The 20,634-nt window shown below is 37.5% G+C and overlaps 3 protein-coding genes across 8 annotated transcripts in view; 2 read left to right on the top strand and 1 right to left on the bottom strand.

Annotated features, from left to right (window-relative positions):
* The window catches only part of sorcs2 (sortilin-related VPS10 domain containing receptor 2), a 150,483-nt gene extending 146,987 nt beyond the window's left edge, over positions 1-3,496 (top strand). For all 6 annotated transcript variants that reach the window (XM_056752574.1, XM_056752566.1, XM_056752548.1 and 3 more), the window contains one exon: positions 437-3,496. In XM_056752574.1, coding sequence (XP_056608552.1) covers positions 437-501 — 65 coding nt within the window. In that variant the 3' untranslated portion in view covers positions 502-3,496. The remainder of the gene's footprint in view (positions 1-436) is intronic.
* A 258-nt stretch (positions 3,497-3,754) lies between these two features.
* Positions 3,755-13,635, bottom strand: shrprbck1r (sharpin and rbck1 related). Its single transcript, XM_056745328.1, has 14 exons — positions 12,585-13,635; positions 11,853-12,027; positions 11,680-11,763; positions 11,376-11,517; positions 11,000-11,090; positions 10,566-10,881; positions 10,246-10,358; positions 9,954-10,127; positions 7,663-7,823; positions 7,401-7,512; positions 6,675-6,854; positions 6,357-6,455; positions 6,076-6,219; positions 3,755-5,765 (listed from the first exon to the last, which is right to left on the bottom strand). Exons 1-14 carry the CDS (start codon positions 12,852-12,854, stop codon positions 5,685-5,687), a joined length of 2,142 nt encoding a protein of 713 aa, XP_056601306.1. The 5' UTR covers positions 12,855-13,635; the 3' UTR covers positions 3,755-5,684.
* Positions 13,636-13,771: 136 nt separating this feature from the next.
* On the top strand, positions 13,772-20,452 carry maf1b (MAF1 homolog, negative regulator of RNA polymerase III b). Its single transcript, XM_056745341.1, has 8 exons — positions 13,772-14,293; positions 14,920-15,004; positions 18,012-18,143; positions 18,231-18,393; positions 18,552-18,673; positions 18,775-18,894; positions 18,981-19,073; positions 19,273-20,452. The coding sequence occupies exons 2-8, from the start codon at positions 14,922-14,924 to the stop codon at positions 19,295-19,297; spliced, it is 738 nt and encodes a 245-aa protein (XP_056601319.1). The 5' UTR covers positions 13,772-14,293; positions 14,920-14,921; the 3' UTR covers positions 19,298-20,452.
* The last annotated feature ends 182 nt before the right edge of the window (positions 20,453-20,634 follow it).

The following is a 20,634-nucleotide window of genomic DNA, read 5'->3' as shown; positions in this document are numbered from 1 at the left end:
CCAAAAATTAAATGCTGTCTTCATTTGATCACCCTCGAGTTGTGCCAAACCTGTATTCATTTTTGGAAGATATTTGGAAGAATTCTTTGCAACCAAAACATTCTTGGGCACCTTTGACTACCAATGTGAGACAGTGAGTCAAAAGTGCCCCAGAACTACATTCTTTAAGATATCTTCTTTTGTGTTCAACAGAACAAAGACATTTATAAAAAATGTTTTCCACTATGATAGTCAATGGGGTCCAAGAACTGTTTGGTCATGAGCATTCTGAAAAATAACTTTCTCTGTGTTCAACAGAACAAAGAATTTTATTCAGATTTGGAACAACTCGAAGATGAGGAAATGATGACAGAATTTTTTTTGTGTGAACTGTCCCTTTGGGTGGCGAAGAACCTGTTGGTTTTACAGAACCATGTCTTCCTTCTCTTGTTGCCAGGCAGCCACTCAGGGGTGGTGTTGAGCATAAATTCAAGGGAGCTGCACAGTTACCTGACAAGCTGATGACCAATGGGAGTGTGCCAGTGATGAGCACAATAAACTTTGCCTTCCTGCTCTCTTACTACCCTTACAGGAGAGCGTGCAGAGAAACAACTGCAACAAAGCCTCTCTAGTCCTCTCATGACCTTCTCCAGCCTCTGTTCCCTCACTCCTGACAGTGGATTTTTGTGCCCCGGGTGCACTGATGACCACGTACACTTGCATACATGTCGTGTATGACTGTTTATCGATGTTGTTGTCATCTGTACACCCTGCAGTCTGTCTGTTCTCAATCCTGTCATTTCTAATCGCGGGGCCCCGGGAAGCGGCTCCTACCTGTCACTGCACTTCTTTATGCCCAGGGACAAACACATTGATCAGACTTTTCTTCACTTGTCTTCTCTGTTTCATCCATTCTTTGTAGACCGTATTTGTAAGTGAATGCTGTACAGATGTGGTGCGATGCACATAGTGAGAAGGATACGATTACATGTTTGATTCAAGGAAAGCAATGTTTGTTAGATATAGCCAAACGGAAAACACTTAAAATATTCTACACATCACTTTCTTTAAATGCAATAACACAACAAAACAGTTGAATCAGTAATAATATATATTTTGCCCTTCTGTGGATATGCTATGCAGTAAAGTCGTATATTTTTTGTCTGTGTCCCATCTGGCTCTATTTTAGTAACGTAGAGATTATTAACATTAAAGGGATAGTTCAATCCCAGTTTTAAAAACGAAAATTCTGTCATCATTTAATCACTCCCAGATTGTTCCAAACCTGTCTACATGCATTGTTCTGATAACAACTCAAAGGAAGATAATTGGAAGAATTTTAGTAACTAAACAGATCTCATCCCCCATTGACTTCCATAGTATTTATTTTCCCAACTATGGCAGTAAATATGGGGTGAGATCTGTTGGTTACTGACATTCTTCCAAATATCTTCCTTTTATTTATACATGTTTGGAACAACTTAAGGGTGAGTAAATGATGACAGAATTTTCATTTTTGGGTGAACTATCTCTTTAATAACATGGAGTCCAGTGATGCAAACGAACTTGATTTTCTATTCACTCTTAATAAGGATGTGCTAGTTATTAAGTCATTGTTTGTGTTATGTTAATTAGCACAGTATGTATCATTTTAACAAATTATATTTTGTTCTGTGTTGTGTTGTTTTTTATGTTAAATAAATGAAAGGCACAACACAAGGTCAGTTTAAAGTAACTCAAAATGCTTTGTCTAGTTATGGGCAACCCATTTTGTTTGTGTCCCAATAACACAGAATGTATTCTTTCTAACAAAACAGTTTTAAGAGTGTAGCAAGTGAAAGTATTCAGTATAAGGTCAAGGATTCAAAATGTGGCTCATCTTGGGGCCCTAAAAAATATCCCACCCCAACAAGCTGTGCCTGTAATAATTTTGTTTTCCGAGCCTTATTCACGTCATGTTTCTCCAGTAACTGCTGTGCCAAATATTTGTCTTGTGTCTTTCAGATCATAATCCATCTTCCTATGCTTTTTCATTGCGTAATGAAACAATGCATCATAAAAAATCCGAGCTCATTGTTTATTGTGTCATGATGCTTTGGTGAAGTCTAGCTAAATTCATATTCTCCTTTATTTATTCGACTCATAAACATTCAATCTTGACAGGGAGTCCCCACGGAAAGATCCACAGTGTAGCTATCTGTCTGAGGAGTTTGGTAGGTGTAGCGTGTAAAAGCCTATATTAGGCATAGATGGACACGGTGAAGTTCCCTTTGGTTTGGCTTGTACTGTATATAGACCAATGTGTACATAGATCTTCACTTGTATATAGCCCATCCTAAATGACACTTTCAATAGACCAAAATGTGCACTGTTTTTCCCTAAATGCCTCGCACTGGGTTTTCTTGAAGTTCAGCAGTTTACATGGACGTTACAATGATCACTTCTGCATTGTTTGCGTCATGTAATAACTCGACAGTCATTTCTTATATTTGTCTTCACTCAATGTTATTTACTGTAGTTATTCATAAATGTCATTATATCAACATTCGCACTAAACCGTGTACTTGTGTGCGTATTGATATTATTCAATATCAATGACATTTCATAGGTTCAGCTATTTCAGTCAAAGGCAGCCACTGAATTAACTGACTACATACTTCTGAGTGTCTCTGTTGTGTTTGGAAGTGAATGGATGAGGGTCTCTCACTTGCACTAACCACATTGTTGTTGTACAGCTTGTACAGTGTTGTTCCGGGGGGGTTACGGGACCACTTTCTTTTCATAGAGACTGCTGTCTGTTAGAACCGCACAGATATGGCTGAGAAAGACACTGTGTGTCTTGATCGACTGTATTTGAACCAGGGGGGATTGGTTTGGGGGATCAAATGCAGTCTGTATATTGATGGTTCGCAGAGTCACTGTTTCTTTAATGAAGCTTGAGGTAAACAGACTACCGTGTATTCTTTCATTTAGATTGAAATAAGATCTTTGCTCAATGAGTCTCAGCCTAAACCAAATTGAAAGATGGCCTCCCTGCTCAGATGGTGAAGTTAAACTTAAGGTTTATCAGTAATAATACAAATCTGTTTATTTCTCTATGATGCAAACGACGTGGACTTTTTGCACCATAAATCAAACGTATCTCTTATTTGTATTGTGTATGCACACGTTCATGGTTATTTGAGGATGTGTCATGCATATTTTCATCCACTTTTATGTGAAATAAAGAAAAAGCTTGGGTGTTGTTCTGCAACCGGACACTTCTTTAATACACATTGGGATTCATGATTCTCACCTTTACAGACTCACTCGTTGTGGAAAAAGAAAACACAAATTATGTTTTTGTTCTGTTTGATTTGTTCTTGTTTGATTATTATGTAAATGTTTTTGACTTCACTACAAAAGGTGAAAAGCACTTAATCAGGGTAATTTGAATTCAAACACACCATAACTGTATAGGTTTGTTTTGTTAGTTGGAGCTGTTTCAATAAACTTTTAACATTGTTCATGAAGCAGACACCTGTGGACACCTGTGGTTTCTGTTTCACTATATAGGTTTCACATGAAAGTTATATTGAATGACTTGTAAAGAAAAATACACCCTGCAGACCAGCAAAACATTTTACATTTAAGTAACACAGAATTTGTTTATGAAAAGCACTATCAGATTTATAGTGTTGTAGAAAAGATGCATTAAATGCAAAGAAAATTCCGAAATATAGAACAAAACTATTGTATACAGTCTTGTATTTTTTTAAGAACACCATGAGCCATGTTAAATTAGTACACATATTTTTATTGCAAAGAATATTTTAACTGTTTTAAATATTTTAACAAAACATACTCAGTACTATCATCTGTAAGGCACATTTAAGACTTGTAACCCTGAGGTCAGATTATTCTAGTAAGATTTCAGCAGGTGCAGGGACCTTTACAACTGTATTTATTCACTTTTAATGGTACAATACATGCAGGTACTCTCTTCTTAGTGACCTTTATAGTGCATATATTTTAATTATAGTGAGGGTACACTGTATTATCATTCTAAAGGTTGAATTAGCCCTCCAATGAAGAACTGTGCAATTTACACCTGATGTCAATGCATTCATCCACACAAAAGGTTCCACAAATACATTAGTAAAATTACACAAATATAATCTTACATTGTACATTTTGTGTTATATAAATATAAATAGTGACTCTGTGAAAATGTAAAGTATTTCTATCTTGATGGCATAAGTAAATTCTTTGGGCAATGATATTTTATAACAGTGCATAGATTTAAACCTTTGGAAATTAATATTTTGGTGTGGCTTCAGAACACATAAACCTCAGGTCCCTGACCATTAAATTAGCTTTACATAACATTGTAGCATTAATTCACAACACTAAATCCCTAGGCTGAATATTAACTCATAAAACTAACAAAACATGTCACATTTTAAAGCATGCACTGTTTGTGTTAGTTTTACTTAAAAAAAAAGTGCCAAATACACAAAATATAATGTCTTTTGGTTCTTAGGAAAGGTTGAGGGAAAACACTGCACACATACTGTTATTCAGGATCACACATCAACAACAACAGCTACATATATAAAATAAAAAATAACACTCCACTAATCCTAATGTTAGTGGTAAACTTACAACAGGCAAGAAAAGGCACTTTTACAGTAACAGTGTAATAAAGCTTTTAAGAGTGAGACAAGTCTAACACTTCAGTATTGTTACGATTCCCTTTTGTAATGTATCAGAGCTTTATTTATGTCCTCCTGGGATCATTCTGGTGCCTCGGCTTGTTTCGGTTAAGTTTCCGAGTCAGCAATACTCAGATGACCCCACATTGTATTGTACTTTTTTGTAGTAAAATATATTTTATTCAATACTGTTGTTTGTACCAATGTTGCTTATGGTTCTGAAATGTCAACAACCTCACAGTTTGAAAGCCATACACCCTAGTCATTTACAAATGCTTCATAGACTGGTTGACAAATCATAAAAAAAAAACATTTCAAAAAATGATTTATTCACACCTTCCAAGTTGAGATCTTCCAAGTTGAGATTATAATACTTTGTACCAGCTGCGTAAATGGTGAAGTTGAGTGGAATTTAAAGCATTTCTGTGACGATTTAAATTATTGCAATTGAAGGCAACACTGTAAAACATTTTTTGCTGCCTCAAGTTTTTTTAAGTACAGTCAAATTGGCTTTACAAGTTATTTCTTTACATTTATTTAACTCATTAAAATAAGTTAAACAATTTTAACTTATATTTTATAATTCAACCACTTGCCAAAAGTTAAAATAAGTTGAAATTACAATTTGATTTGATTGTACTTAACAACGTAAGGCAGCCAAAAATGTTTTATAGTTGTTTTATTAGTATGATTACTGGACTAAAGTAGTTTTCCAGTAAGAGGAACTCTTCAGCTGGATTTCCCCTTGCCTACATAATGACCTCATGGCAAAGACTCATTTACAACATGTGTTGTAGAACAGATCTATACATATTCAGAAATCTTAGAATGCGTTAAAGTTGTGCTTACCTTCCCTATGAGTGTCAGAAACTTAAAACTGAACTGAAAGTTCAGAAAGGTGGAAATATGACTTTATGGATGTCATAAATGCTACAAAACCTGGCTATTCTTTGTCTTTCTCACTTTCTCCTCACACTTACATTTTCTTGTTCCTCCTTGTCTTGCTCTGTCTTAGTGACAATTCTGGCATTTTGGGTGGCATCTCTGTTTGTTAACATTGCAGCGGCAGCCTCCACTTGTGTCTCCAGGACCCTGAAGTGAGAAAGAAAGATGACAAAACCTAAATAGGCCTATTTCTGACAAAAAAAACAAAGCATATTTTCTTTGTGTTACAAGAAACCATGTTGTAAGAAACCATCCAAGAGATCTGACAGATGGAGTTCACTGGTTCTGACCATTAATCTTCGGTCAAGTAACTGTTTTTTTCAGAACTAAAATATCACATTCTTATGAAATGTATTTCTGAGTACTACATGAGCCTTTCTTGCCCCTGAATTCTAAACAATGATACAAAATTGAGTAAAAAAATCAAGTTCTGTAAAAAAAGTTAATAGATTCTTACTTTAGGCCCCCAGCGTGGTCCTCTGGTGACCCAGCAGATCTCAGTGTGGCAGACAGTACAGCGCAGCCAATCACAGCCCTCCTTCTTCTGCACAATGATGCCACACTGGGGACAATGCATCGCCTCTCCAGAGTTCACAAGAGTCTGTTGACGGGACAGAAAGTGGAAAAGATTTATAAATATTATTTAATCTCCCCCAAAAATGTAATGATGATATCGGCTGATAAAAGAGCTGACATAAGATTTGACATGAAGTGAGGATCTGTTATTTTGCGCTTGACCTTCAGCAGGTCTCTGGTTCTTCGAGCTGCAGAGTCATTGATGGCACGGGCTGCTATGTCATCCTGGTACTGCCTACAGTTCATCCCTTCATGAATGGCCTGTGTAGAGGAAAACAATGCAACCTGTATTATAACAAAAACTCAACAAAGATAATTAAAGTTGTAAAGTAAATGGAACAGTGAATAGAATTGTGGTGAGATTGTATTATCAAAGATTTTCTTAAGAATCACAAAATTAACCTCTTCCATATTACATATTTTAGTATACTCATATTTGGGTCTCTGCATTACAGTGTGATTTAGCATAGGAGAGTTTACCTTGCAGAGCAGGCAGTTGTGTTTTTTGCAGACTGGGCAGTGGAAAGTATTGACAGTATCTTCATAAACACACCAGCCTGGACAGTCAGCAGTTGCACAGTGATAACTGCCCTCACATCGTGACTCTGCGACAGACAGACCCCTTTGCAGCCAGCGCTCATAATCTTCTACCGACACCAGCTGTGACACAGATATACGTTTGGTAAGTTTAATGGATAACATGCATTACATGTTATACTCAGATGTTGTACGACTCCAAGATATCTTGCTTAGAATAAGTTAGAGTTCACCCATAAATGAAGCCCAGTAACCGAGTTCAAACCCACAGGAGACATTTTTGAACCCCTTCTATCACAGGACCGTTACAACATATCTGGTTTGTTAGTTCATTTCGTAACATTTACAACATAATTCATCATGAAACCAACAATGCAAACGAAAATGAATGCAAATTTGCTTGTTTGATGTGATAATGAGATGCAGAGGAAGAGAACAGCTCTCCGATCCAGTATTTCAGCTTAGGGGTTGTAAGGTCACGGCTTCAGTTCATATGTCAGCACTGTTTCTGGTCTCCTGTCTATTGTGTTCAAGACAGTGCTACAACAAAGCTACGACTTATGAGCACAGCAAGCTAGGTGATGTTTTATCAGCGTTTGCTCAGTGTTTATCATTGTGAAGCCGATGTTCAGAAACTGAAAGGCTTATGAATTAACATGTAGTTCTCACAGCTCTGATTTCTCTCTCCTGCAGGATGCGGTCACAGGCGTAGGCCTCGTCTCTGTATGGACATGCCACCTGAGGATCCTCAGACATCAGAATGACAGAGCGCAGACACTCTCTACAAACACAAAGACAGAATTTACTGAAAATAGAACATGACATTACAGGACAGTATACGCGACAGTATAATGTGCTTCAGCAGTATTCGTCTAAATAACAAATAATCATATAAACATAGAGATTTTTTTCAAGATTTTGTCTTTCTCACTTGCAGAAACAGTGGAGACACTCTCGGAGCAGAACTCCCTCCCCAGATTCAAGCTCCACGTAGCAGATCCTGCACTCCACTCTCTCTGGATTAGGAACCAGATCCTGTCCATCAATCTTCACCAGACGTGCAAAGTTCTCCCTGCGCTCTGCTTCTTTGGCCTACAGACAAAGAGAAGTTGTAGAATCATGTACAGATAGATCGAAAGTGACCAAATCTAAGCCTAGTCCCAGACTAACTTAAATGTCGTGATCGAATACAACTTGCACTGACATATCTTAAAATATATACTTTTGGATAGTCTAGTTTTTGTAAAGTACGTTAAAACGACTTAAATGTTCACTAAGGCCTAGTCCTGATTTAGTTTATATATTTAATGTATGATAAAATACACAATGAATCTAGTCACTAAGATTATATATTTAGACTAATCGAGTAACATAATTACTAAATACAAAGTCATCACTCATACCCAGTAAAAACGGCGACACCCAAGCATCAATGCATTAAAAGATCTTTATTTTTCGCATAGTCACAACCTGTCAATGTCAAATGTAAGAATGTCACACAGGAGTAGACAGAAAGGTATTTACTCATGCATGGCAATTACCATAGTCAAACAAGTTATGCTACATTACAGCCTTAACCGATCAGACAGACTATTTTCAGCAGATCCGTTTTATGCACAATGCAAATATTGCCTATCCACATACATGTACAGCACCCTGAGGTTCAGCTGTCTGCTTAAGGACGCAGTGGTCATCTGTGAACTCTCTCTTCATATATTTTATTATAGATATAACATCATACACTCTCTCGCAATCGTATCAAATTATATCTTCCTGCTGAAAAAAGGTACCATGCTGTTGTCCTGGCATGCATACATGTTCCAATGGAGTCACCATAGTGCAAAAGTCTTTTAAATACTGTACCGTGTCAGTTTCAGCGTGTTACACATTGTTTAGAAGGGTAGGGGTTATTTAGGACCTTGTCATGTGCTCCGTTATGGTTTTGTGATAATATGCAGCGTGTGTTAAATCTGTGGACTTGGTAGGCAAAGGTGGTTGACTAAAGTAAACAAAAAGTTGCTTTATTAGATTACCCATCACAGATATTATTCTTCATTTTTTTCATTTACTTTCAAAATTCCCAGACTAAAAATGATGAACGTGTTGAATATATACAGATGGGGCTGAATTCGTGCCAAACAGGCCATGCCATCCAACATGTTACATTCCACAAAGGCTGTGCAACAGTTTTTGCGAGAAAGCTGAGCAAAGGTTACTACTTACATCTACTTACAAAGATATACAATATATTATCTGATGCTCAATGCCTATTTATAGGCTAAGTACCTGAATAAAGTTTTAAGCCAAGGCACGGCTAACACGGTGTGGAACAGAAAAAGAAAAGTGTCAGCTGAGATCCAGCTGAAGTAACAGCATCATGCAATTCGAAAATCCATTATTGTGTAACTGAGTTTATTCTGTTTAAGTGGTTTTAAAAAGTGCTGTTTGTATAAATGAGGTTGGCATGTATAGCCTGATCAGGTTTATAGGGACTGTGGAGTGTATCAGCTGCTGTCGGTGTGTGGTTGAGTCTGTGCATTAAAAGTGTGTCAAGTTTGTAGTTGAGCACTTTGTGTGGATGTGTGTCAGTAGTCCTGGTCAAGGTTGTGCAGTAGTGAGTTGTTGCCCCTCAGCTCCTCTCTTCTCCCTTTCTCCTTAAAAAAGAAATAGAGACAAAAGAGAAGAGATTCAGACTGAGGAGTCAAACAGAGCTCAAGTTTGATCCTGTTCAGTAATATATAGGTAGTATAGCCATCTACCTAACTGCATTAAGAATCAGTTTGTATTCTCATTAAATAAATCACTCTGACCAGAGGATCCTTTCTATAAAATGTGGTGTGGATGAATTTGATTAAAAACATGCCAGTCTCATCTATTTGTATTAAAGGGAATGTCACACACACAAATATGTTTTTTCTCCCTCATGTCGTTTGAAACCTGTGTGACTTTCATGGGAACACAAAGGTTGATATATTGATATGTATTCAGTAGTTTTGTGTTCATACAGTAAAAATCAACAGGGCCTATGTTGTTTGGTTACGGTTATGTTCTTCAAAATATCTTCTTTAGTGCTCTGCAACACCTTTTTGGGGTAACTAATTCATTTACAAATCACTAGTCTAGACTAATCTAGTCCATTCAGCACAATAGTTCCAAGAGAACCTGCTGAAGGAATAAATGTGAATGTGGGTGATGCGTGTCTGTGCATCTGTTGGGTCTTACCTGTTGGTACTGTCTTATTGCTTCTTTTTCTTGCTGAATGCGTCGTAGCTCGAAAGCATCTGGTCTGTAGTTTCCGGGAACAGTGTACCCTTCAGGTCTGTCTGCGCTACACATTTCACAGCCTGGCCGGGTTGGTTTATTAATATATGTACAGGTCGGGCAGGCCCATCCCAGCTAAATACACACAAACACATGTATTATATGATTTTACATCATTTAAAGTTATTTTTATTAAACAATATTGAGGTATTTGTTCAATGTTGTGTGTCCCTTGAGAATACTCATTCCATACCTGTGTTTTTGTTCTGTTGGGCACCATTGCTTCATTCAGCTGGGGCATCTCAAGGTTGATCAGGTCACGGATTTCACCCAAACCCAACCTCGCTGTTCCAGTAGCACTGTTGCCTAGGAGGCGAAATCAAGATAAGTTTTACTATATCGCTTAAAGCAAACATCAGAAACTATATTTTTTATTCAGGCGTTTACACACTAGGTTATGCTATAAAAACGGTTATTTTCCCAATTTATTGATCAATAAGATTGACAGTCTTTTGCGGTCACGTTCATGCATAAACATTTAGCAGTGCTTGAGGAGTAACTATGCATACACACTCAGACTATTATGGTTGTTGTGCAGTCTTGTAGGCAGGGTACTGTATGGTCTCGATGCTGCGTTCAGAGCCGCTGGCCCATTGGTAGCCGATTCTTGACGGGGCTGACTAGATGATGGCATGAGTAAAGCACTTTCTTGATCTTGTTGATACAGTGCCTGATTGAGACGGGCCTGATGGGCAGAAATAAGATAAAGGAACGCAGTGTCGCCATCTCGCTGAACTCCGTAAGATGCCAGAGATCTCTGATCAGAGCACAAGGACTGACCGATGACCCAGCGCTGCACACGTGGATGAAAACCATAGTCTGTGAAGACCTAAGAAGGCAAAAGCAAGTCTATGTGTCAATGAGACAGCAATATGCTGTTTGTCACTTTATATGAACAGCTTAAGTCATTTTGGGGAAGAATTTGGGTGTGTACGTGTGGCACTTACTTGTTGTTTGAGAGCACCAATGGTAGAGTGAGGGAAGACGATTACTGTGACACAACAAGAGGAGGAAGCGTCCTCTACCACCACAGCCAGGCTGTACAACAGATTAATGCTCCAGATGAACACAGATGAGTACATACATGTGGAGTGTATTTAAAGGGTTTAGGAAGCGGTGCATTCAGTATGGACAAAATATACAAATTATAATTAGTTCTAATGCGTTCTATTGTGTAGACACGGTGTAAGAGAGTTGGTATAATTTACAAATGATTTGACTGTAAAACAAACTTAAATACAAGACTGATCGATGTTTATAAAAGAAGCATATAAACATGACAGTCAAGAGCGTGTCTGTCAATGCCTGTAATCATGTATTTACCTGATTTCAATGTCTGTGTAATTTTGTTTAGAGGGCTTAATGCACAGAGCAGCTTTCTGTTTAGCCAAGGAAGACGCACAAATGGATGCCCCCCGAACATCACCTGCCTCTATAGCACTAACCAGCTCTGCACATATCTCCTCTAGAGAAAAAAGACAACAATGTGAAAGTAGAATAAGGGGCTTTCGGAATTGGAGGGAGAACACGAGGGTGTAACTGAGATATTTGCAACAGCACAATAGGCAATTGGTATTTTGTTTGGCAGTGGAGTATACACACAAAAACACAAGAACACAAATGCTACCTGTATGTTGCATTGGTGTGGTGCGCTGTGAATTTGAAGGTTGAGGAACCTGCCGTCCATCCTCAGGTGGGGAGCTAATGGCCACTGAAAACAAGAGAAAGAGAGGCGGTGTAAAAGGGAACTGAACAATCAAAGTGACATACACAGTGATATGCAAAAGTTAGAGGGCAAACCTCGATGAGCCTCTCGGAGCGATGACATCACCACAGTGGCCCACTCCTGTGCTTCTTGCTCACAGCGGAAGTTGAACGTGATCTTATCATGTGGGGGTGTAGCCAAACTCAGCTCATGGCACTGTGGTGACTTGATTTCATAGCGAACGGTCTTGAGGTCAAACTCAGCAATGGACTAAATGAATATGAAGAGTCAGCAAATAAGAAGCTTGATTAATTATTTCAATGCTCAATTATCAGAATACTAAAATAACACCCATTTTAATATGAGACCAGGATCTAAGCTCAATTAACACATTTTTCATCAGGTTTACAAAATATGATTTGATAACTGATGAACTAAATGAATATCAAACAGACTCAAAACAGTTATAATATCCCCGTTCCAACAGCAACAAAACAATTTTTGTTATAGTTTGATTTTTCCAATTAATAAAAAAATGGACTTGATTGCAAATATGTTTTAAATTTATGTGACTAAATATAGTACAAAATAATACAGCTATCGTGAAACTATTGCCTTTTGGGCTGCAGGGGGAGGATGTTAACAACAAAGGCAACCAAAACAACATGTGACTCACTCGTATGAACAAACCCGAGATCAGCTACATATAATGACGACGCAAAGCTTTCAAAATAGAACCAGGAGCTGGCCATGTAGCCTCATGTTATATAACTGGTGTTAAAAGCACTAGAAAGTGAGTGTACATGGAGGTTTACATGTCAACTCACCACACTGCGTCCAGCAGCTACTCCGCTGACGTCCCGTAACGTAAGGCGGAATTCCCCTGCCTTCCCCGGGTCCATGCTCAGCTGAAGACGGAGAGATTCGTCTCCGGCGCCCGGGAGACAAAGCGGTCGTATACCAGAGTGGCATACCGACACCTTCACCGACATCAAAACAGTGTTGCAGCCCGACTGCGAGGCCTCATGGCCGAGATGAGACGATGGTGGCTGGGCCGGCGGAGGTGTGTGAGTCCACCCGCCTGAGCTCAGCGACATGCCGACATATGATGTTTTGAAGCCCTACTACCAACCGATTTCGTGCTTTAAATCGAGGGTTGGGGATATTCTACCACTCCATTGGAAGTAAGCGGCCTTGCCATCGTTGTTTTAGTTTCATTAGGAGATCAGAGCACCGTCAGAGCAGGAAACAACACTACGAGAAGGAACGTTAACGCCTCCTTCTGTTGAAAAAGCTCGCTGCTGCAACTGCTTCGCTTTCATATCTAGGGGATATCCCAATTTTTACTCTCATGCATATCAAGGCATATTTAAGTAATTTTTGAAAAATATTATAGTGAGAAAATGACTATTATATTAATGTAATATTTCTAAAAATACTGAAATCATTGAAGTTCACACCTTTTATTTTTTCAGCAATATCGAGAATGCGGACAGTTGATATATAAATCTACCGTCCGTTACTATATGAATAGTATGTAAATTATGTTTAAAGTTATGCCTTTGTTGTTTTATTTGCAGATCATTTAAGTGTCTTTAAACATTTATTATTTTTATGATTTACGTATTTAGTGTTAATTAAAACGTGTCATTTAAAGAAAGAAAAAGAGAAACTCGTCTGTTTACTTGGGCGATTTACACATCAATTGAAAGCTACGTCACAGGTTTTTTTAGCTTACGTTTACGTCCCAGTTGTCACGTCCCCACTAGACTACGTGACAAATGGAAAATCGTATAACTGTCCTCGCAACCGTGAAGAAATTAAAAACTAGCGAAATGTTATTTTTAACATTTGTCAATACAGAAATGTAGATCACTTTTGGGACATTGCTTGAATGACGTTCCATTTCGCCAATGAAATAAAAAGGACATTTAACTGACATTCTAAACAGCCAATAAAATAGGTCAGTATATTTCGCACTCACACGATGGGCGGGACCGTTGGAAACGGAAACAGACTGCTAGGAGGCGTGGTCTAGTTCACTGTTTTCGGATATAGAGGCTGTCGATCGATGTTTGGGAGATTCTTACGGACGAAATAACGAATATAAGCGTTTACTTTTCATAAAGACTGATAATTTAAGCATTGGGCTATCTAATCGCGTAATTTAAAGCGGGGCTTAAAGTTACATTCTTCAGTAGGGAAATTTGTTCTATGTTAAATAGGGGGATGCTGCAGTCGGTGTCTTGGAGCTCGACACAATCGCTAAATTTTATGTCGTGTTTAATGCAAATAAGAAGCTTTATGATAAGAGAAAACACCAGCAGGATATGTCAGTCTCGACCGAATCATTTTCAAAGATACTGAATTGAAAAAATAACATACCACATATTGCACCGCGTAACGTTATAGACGCCAGAAGATTTGAGCTTGTATTGTGTTCATATTGCACAACAAACCCGTAACGTTATCGTTAAACTGATCCGTCTGGGAACAGATCCTGCGTATTTCTTCACCGCTCATTTTCCAATAATCGGTAAGTAACGTTACGTTCGTTTGTACAACGTAGCAGTCAGTTACGAATTAATTATACTGTTTATAAGTCCTCGATATTAACAGCATAGGAGTTGTTTGGCTGCGTGTAAAGAAAATGCATTTGTTGCTTTCAATAATATTGCGTTTTTATGTTTTGTTTTCTTTAATTTGGCCTTTAGAATGTTGTCGTGCATTGTTCCCTCTCCTTGTACCCCACATACACACCCACTCAGGTCGATTTATGAAGTAGGAAGTGTTTTGTTGACGAGTGGGGGAGGGGACGAGGGTGTAATGGGCTTCTTTAGTGTTTAGCTTTTAAGATATTTGGTAGTCAAATACAGATTATTTGAGGCAATTATAAAAGTTATATATTGTATTTTATATTGTATTATATCTTCTCTATTTGAAATAAGGCAATAACGACACACTTTGAATGTAACTAAGCAACACTAGACACACTAAACTATTTCCACTTGGGTATCTGTAACACAGTTTAATTAATCACAACTTGATACTTATTACTACTTGGTGGAAACTGGTTCTGTTGCCACATATGTCCGTTTTAATAAGTTTATCCAGAGACAAGGATATATATGTGATTTGCAATATATGTGTTTTATTTTCCAGCTATGAAGCTTCTGGAGAATTCCTGTTTTGAGGCGTTAAACTCCCAGCTGTGTGTAGAGACTGGAGACGCTCGCATCCTTGGCAGGTATAAAGTTTGTTATTTATTTGTTGTCCACACAGCTGTAGTCATAGAACATTGTTTTGTTAAAAATCGTACAGTCCCAATAACCTACAGAGTTCTAGATATTTAACTGTTTCATTTTGTTTTTAGTTTCTATTATGGTCTAACATCTTGTCACACATCAACATATGCATATGTTCACACTCCTCATGTGGTTAATTGAAGTGTCACATGAAGTGTTTGGTTTTATTAGTTTAGTTGTGATTCAACACTTTACAGAAAGAACTGTGCAGAACTGTTACCACAAATTATATTGATAGTTGCTTGCAGGGATGGTAATGTCTATATGAGACAGGGACTTGTGTTGGAAGAGTCATGCATTATGCATTAAAGGGATAATTCACCCAAAATAAAACATTCTGTCAATTACTCACCTTCGAGTTTTTCCAAATCTGTAGAAATTTCTTTATTTTGATCAACACAGAGAAAGTTACTTGGAACAATGCTTGTAACCAAACAGTAATTGGCTACCATTGACTACCATAGTAGGAAAAATGTATTTATGGGTTTCTTTGTTCTGTTGATCACAAAAGAAGATATTTTGAAGAATGTAGGACAGCAAACAGTTCTGGTGCACTTTCGCCTACCATTTGTAATTTTTGCTACTATGGAAGTCAGTGGGGTCCAAGAACTCTTTGGTTACAAGCATTTGTCCAAATTTCGTTGTCTGTATTTAACCAAACAGAAATTTGTGCTGGGTTTGAAACAACTTCAGAGCGAATTATTCGTGAAAGAATTTTCATCTTTAGGAGAATTGTCCCTTTAAAAGTTCAGACATGTAGCAACAAAGGTTTAGTAACTTTCTTTATGTTTGTTTACTTCTGTATTTGGAAGTTTCAAAGTGTCACAGTAGTTCTAGTACTGGGCCATTATGAGTTATTATGTAGGTGTGTAGCAAGGATGATGTGTCCTCAATGGAGATACGGTTGTTATTAGGGCTGTGACGCAGACTATAGTGTCCTCTAACACGTACCAGTGTGGTTATTTATGGTTGAGTGTAAACACAGCTAAGTTTCTTATGATCCGGCAGTTTGCTATTTATTTTCCTATTGGATTATTTAGTGCCAAAAAAATGGAACAAAATTTAAATTCCAATATTCGAATATATATACAACAATATTACATTTAATGATACTGACCATGCCATCATTATTAAAGCGGGTGTAACACACCGGGTTTCTGCCAATCTCATATAAATCTTCAGTACCTATAGAGTAGTATTGCATACTTCGTATCTTCGAAGAGTATTTAGTTTAATCACATTTATAAAAGATAGACACAGCTTTGCGATTGTTTCCGAAAACATATGTAAAAGTGACGTCTGCGCATGCTGCTTTTCCTGCTGTCCGGCCGCATGCTTTCCGGGAGAATTGTCCAATAAGGGACTACGAAAAGTTGCTGCGAAACAGTTTTATATGTTCGAAAAAAAACAGTCCGAAACCTGTACGATCGCTGGGGGAGTGTCGAGCACAGAAATACTACATAATACACCCAACTTGTTTTTTGACAAGTTTCCCATTTTAAGCACGAGAAGACACAACGTTTAACATTGTAAAGAAGTCAGAATCCATAACACATTGTTGCAACTAGCAAAGGCCTCCGAATGTTGTTCACATTCTGTGTCTGATGTGTCATTCTGTCTTGTACAACACTAATGTTATAGATTATAAAAGTAAATTTTATGGTTTCGTTTATTGCTGCACTCATTTTTGAAGGCTTGAACTTTGCTTGTGGAAGTGGTCCACAATGTCATATGTTGCAGCCTATGCCCTTCACCTATAAATAAATGTGTCTGTGAAGTGTTTCTGGGACTGTTTATAGTTGCACAACCACTTACATAACCCTGAAAGATATACACTCATCATATTCCTTTGGAACATGTCTTAAACTATAGGACGGAGAAGTCAGGATTAAAACAATATGATGGTGATACAAGCAATATCGCGCTTGCGTATCTTAAAGCGAGCTTAAAGTTCACCCAAAAGTGAAAATTCTGTCATTTACTCACTGTCTTGTCATTTCAAACCTGCATGACTTTCTTCTGCAGAACACAAAAGATATGTTGAACATTTGTGTTAATCGGCATTCTGCACCCATTCACTTGCAATGGTTTTGTGTCAATACAATTGAAGTGAGCGGGTGCCTGTTGGGTTACCAACTTTCTTCAAAATATATATTTTTTACTTGTACAGGTTAGAAATGACAAGCAGGTGAGTAGATGATGATACAATTTTCATTTTCAGGTTAACTATTCAATCCACAATGTAAACCCGAATAAGAATTGTAGGTAATCAGCTACTTTTTATAATTTTAAGTAAGCAAGTAAGTTATGAGTTTGTTGTACATGCATGTTAATTCCTTTTAATTAAAATTTGTATTAAGGTAACTTTTTATTTACAGTTAAATAAAAGATTATTAAGACAACCTTAACATTTCAGCTACATCAACAATTAACAAACCTTCACAGAGAGCGATGTAACACATTACTGCTATGGCACCTCCCACCACCTAAGCATAAGAACCCTTCTGGACGATGGTTACCCCAAAAGTTAAAATTTTCAAAAAACTCTCAATATCTCAGATAAATGAACATTCATCATTGACAATGCTTTGTTCTTTGTTCTTTTTTTTTTTTTTTTAAGTGCATGCTGGGAACTGAAATTCATTCTTAACAAATCGTCTTGCTATAACTTGTTTAAATTTAGTTAAAGTAACTCAAAAGTACGAATTAGTTACAGGAACCCAAAATATATAAGTAAATACAGTACAATTCGTTTTATATAAAATTAAGTTTACCCTCCTTTAACTATTTGATCACTTTGAACATTCAGGTTTACAAAAAATCTGAAATTATGCAGAACTGGATTATAAACTTCTATGTGAAATAAGTGTCTAAATAATGGAATATAATCATTCAACAATTGAAAAATAAATTCATCTTGTTCTATTCTCTTCCTTTTGCTGGTTGCAGGATAGAGAGTTACTCATGCAAGATGGCTGGTGATGACAAACACATGTTTAAGCAGTTCTGCCAGGAGGGGGAGCCACACGTACTGGAGGCTCTGTCACCACCACAGTCCAGCAGTGCTCCGAGTCCTAACCTGTAAGTAGAACACACAATCCTGTACATAAACTTCGCATCAGCTGAAGTGGATACACCGTAAACTCATGTCCATGCCTTTGCTCTTAGATTGGGGAAGAGCAGTGAGGATGGAGAGAACCCACTAAGTGATAAATGTTGCAGGAAGACTCTGTTCTACCTCATCACCACTCTGAACGAGTCGTTCCGGCCTGATTACGACTTCAGTGCTGCCCGTGCCCATGAGTTCAGCCGTGAGCCCAGCCTCAACTGGGTTAGTATGACTGATTGCACATTTTAGTGCTAGCACATTATTTTAATAACTTTAAAAAGTTGGGATAATGGTTGGCATGAACTGTACATCTAGTTCCATAGAGACCATACTTTCATATGTACTTGTATTCATCCTAAAATTGTGTTTGCTTCCCCCAGGTGGCTGACTCTGTTAACAGCAGCCTTTTTTCTGCTGTGGGAGAGCAGTTCAACACTTTAGCGCCGGAACTGTGGAATGCCATTGGACAAGAGATAAACCTGCAAAGCTGTGACGTCTATAGGTGTGTGAAGAAATAATCTGTAGCCTACCTTATAGATGTGAAAACCTTTTCAAACCTAGCTCTGTACATCTTTGTTTAAGTACATTTTAATTTGTTTGCAGCTACAATCCAGACCTTGACTCGGACCCATTTGGTGAGGAAGGCAGCTTGTGGTCCTTCAACTACTTTTTTTACAACAAGAAACTTAAACGCATTGTATTCTTCACATGCCGTTCAGTCAGGTCAGAATCCCTCTTTGAAAAAGTGCAAACATAGCATGATTCTTGCTGTCAAGGCATATTGAAAATATTTTTTTCCGTATGTTAAGTGTCCTCAGTAGTTATGGTTGTGGTGGTTTTGACAATGAATTGGACATGGAGCTGGATGAAGATGAAGAAGCCGAGAACTTCTCGGAGGACAGGTAAGATCATGCATTCGTGTGTCTTATCTTTTTGAACCTCTTAAGATCCGTTCTGTCTGATTTCTCATGATGTCATGGATAGTTACACTGAAATACAAGGTGGCTCTGTCCAGTAGAAATAAGAACAAGTTAGTGTGTTCACATCATGCCTTGATCAATGGTTGTCATACTTTTAATGGTTCTATGTTCTGTATTGCAGGTTCCCCCGAGCCCTTTGTGTCTGAATGCTTTCTCAGGGATGACCTTCATCCAAAGGGTCTCACTGTTAAACTCTCACTTCTACCTTCTAACGCTTTCCTGAGTTCATCATCACTCTTTTTTTATTTGTTTGTGCACTGTCTGCTTGTTTTTTTTAGGGAGTTAAATCTAGAGCTTTATTTGCCCCTTTTAAAGAACACAGAGTATGGCTGAAAAGATTTTGGGAGGGGGACTGATTGTACATGGCTTGACATGAACTTCTATGGCAATGGGCTGAGATGCACACCATATAAAAGCTACAATTGAAACCAGTCCAGCCCTTCTGAGTATATGTGACTATTGTAGCATATCCAAACACCAGCATTTCTGACAGCTGAAACAAGACATGTCAGGAAATTATTTAAAACTTATATTGGACTGCAAAGACTATATATGAGCCACCATTTCTAGCCCCTTTTTTATTGCTTCTCTAAATGTTTTCATTAGTTGACCTCATGTGTGCGTTGGAAGATTGTTTCTATCCATTTGTCTTTTATATGTTTACTGTGTAAAAGCTTTTTAAAATTTGTTTTTGGCAGACAGCTTTATCTCAAACAACCAAGTACATTTCACTAGGATGTGATTCTAGGTATTTGATTCATAAACCTGGCACGCTCTTCAGAAATGTGCAATTTTACATAATTCTTTACACTTAAACAAATGTTTTATAGAAATTGCTGATGTTTTAGAAATGACCGAAATCAGCTAGCTATATACACTGATTGTATCATAATTATTACCTTTTTTTTGTCTTTCTGGTACGAATTTATCTGTTAAAATGGTTGTTGGCATGACATCTGTAGCTATGTCACTTCCATTCATCAGTATTTAGACTGCTGCATTATATATGTAGTTTTATCTTTTTTTAGACACATAATGAATAAACCAAATGATGTTATGTTGGCGTAGCTGAAAGTTGCACCTACAAACCAAACAATTTCAAAACTGAAGTTTTTCAATGTGTCAGTTTTCATGATAAAAGAAATTCAAACTGGCTTATCGTGTTTTGACTGAAAGATGTGTGAATGAAATGTGTTTTTGTAGCCATTTTAGCACTACTACACATTTATTGTATTGTCAACTATTTTATGCATTTCTGTGACCTTTCAAGAAAACCTATATATAAAGTTTTGTGATGTTTATCAGTTGTCTTCTATTGAATTTCTAACCAAGAAAAATAAGCCAAATCAATGCTTGACAAGTTATCACAATTCATACAGTATATGAAGAGTTTTGTTCCAAAATGAGATAACTCCGTTTAAAAAAAATTTAAAATCATGTTTTTTTTATTATATAACCATGTTTTATTGTGTAGGCTTGCTGT

Source organism: Triplophysa dalaica, chromosome 1 (genome assembly GCF_015846415.1).
Source record: "Triplophysa dalaica isolate WHDGS20190420 chromosome 1, ASM1584641v1, whole genome shotgun sequence".
Classification (NCBI taxonomy): domain Eukaryota; kingdom Metazoa; phylum Chordata; class Actinopteri; order Cypriniformes; family Nemacheilidae; genus Triplophysa; species Triplophysa dalaica.
The sequence above is the reverse complement of the archived record's forward strand: the minus strand, read 5'-3'. Positions and strand labels throughout refer to the sequence as shown.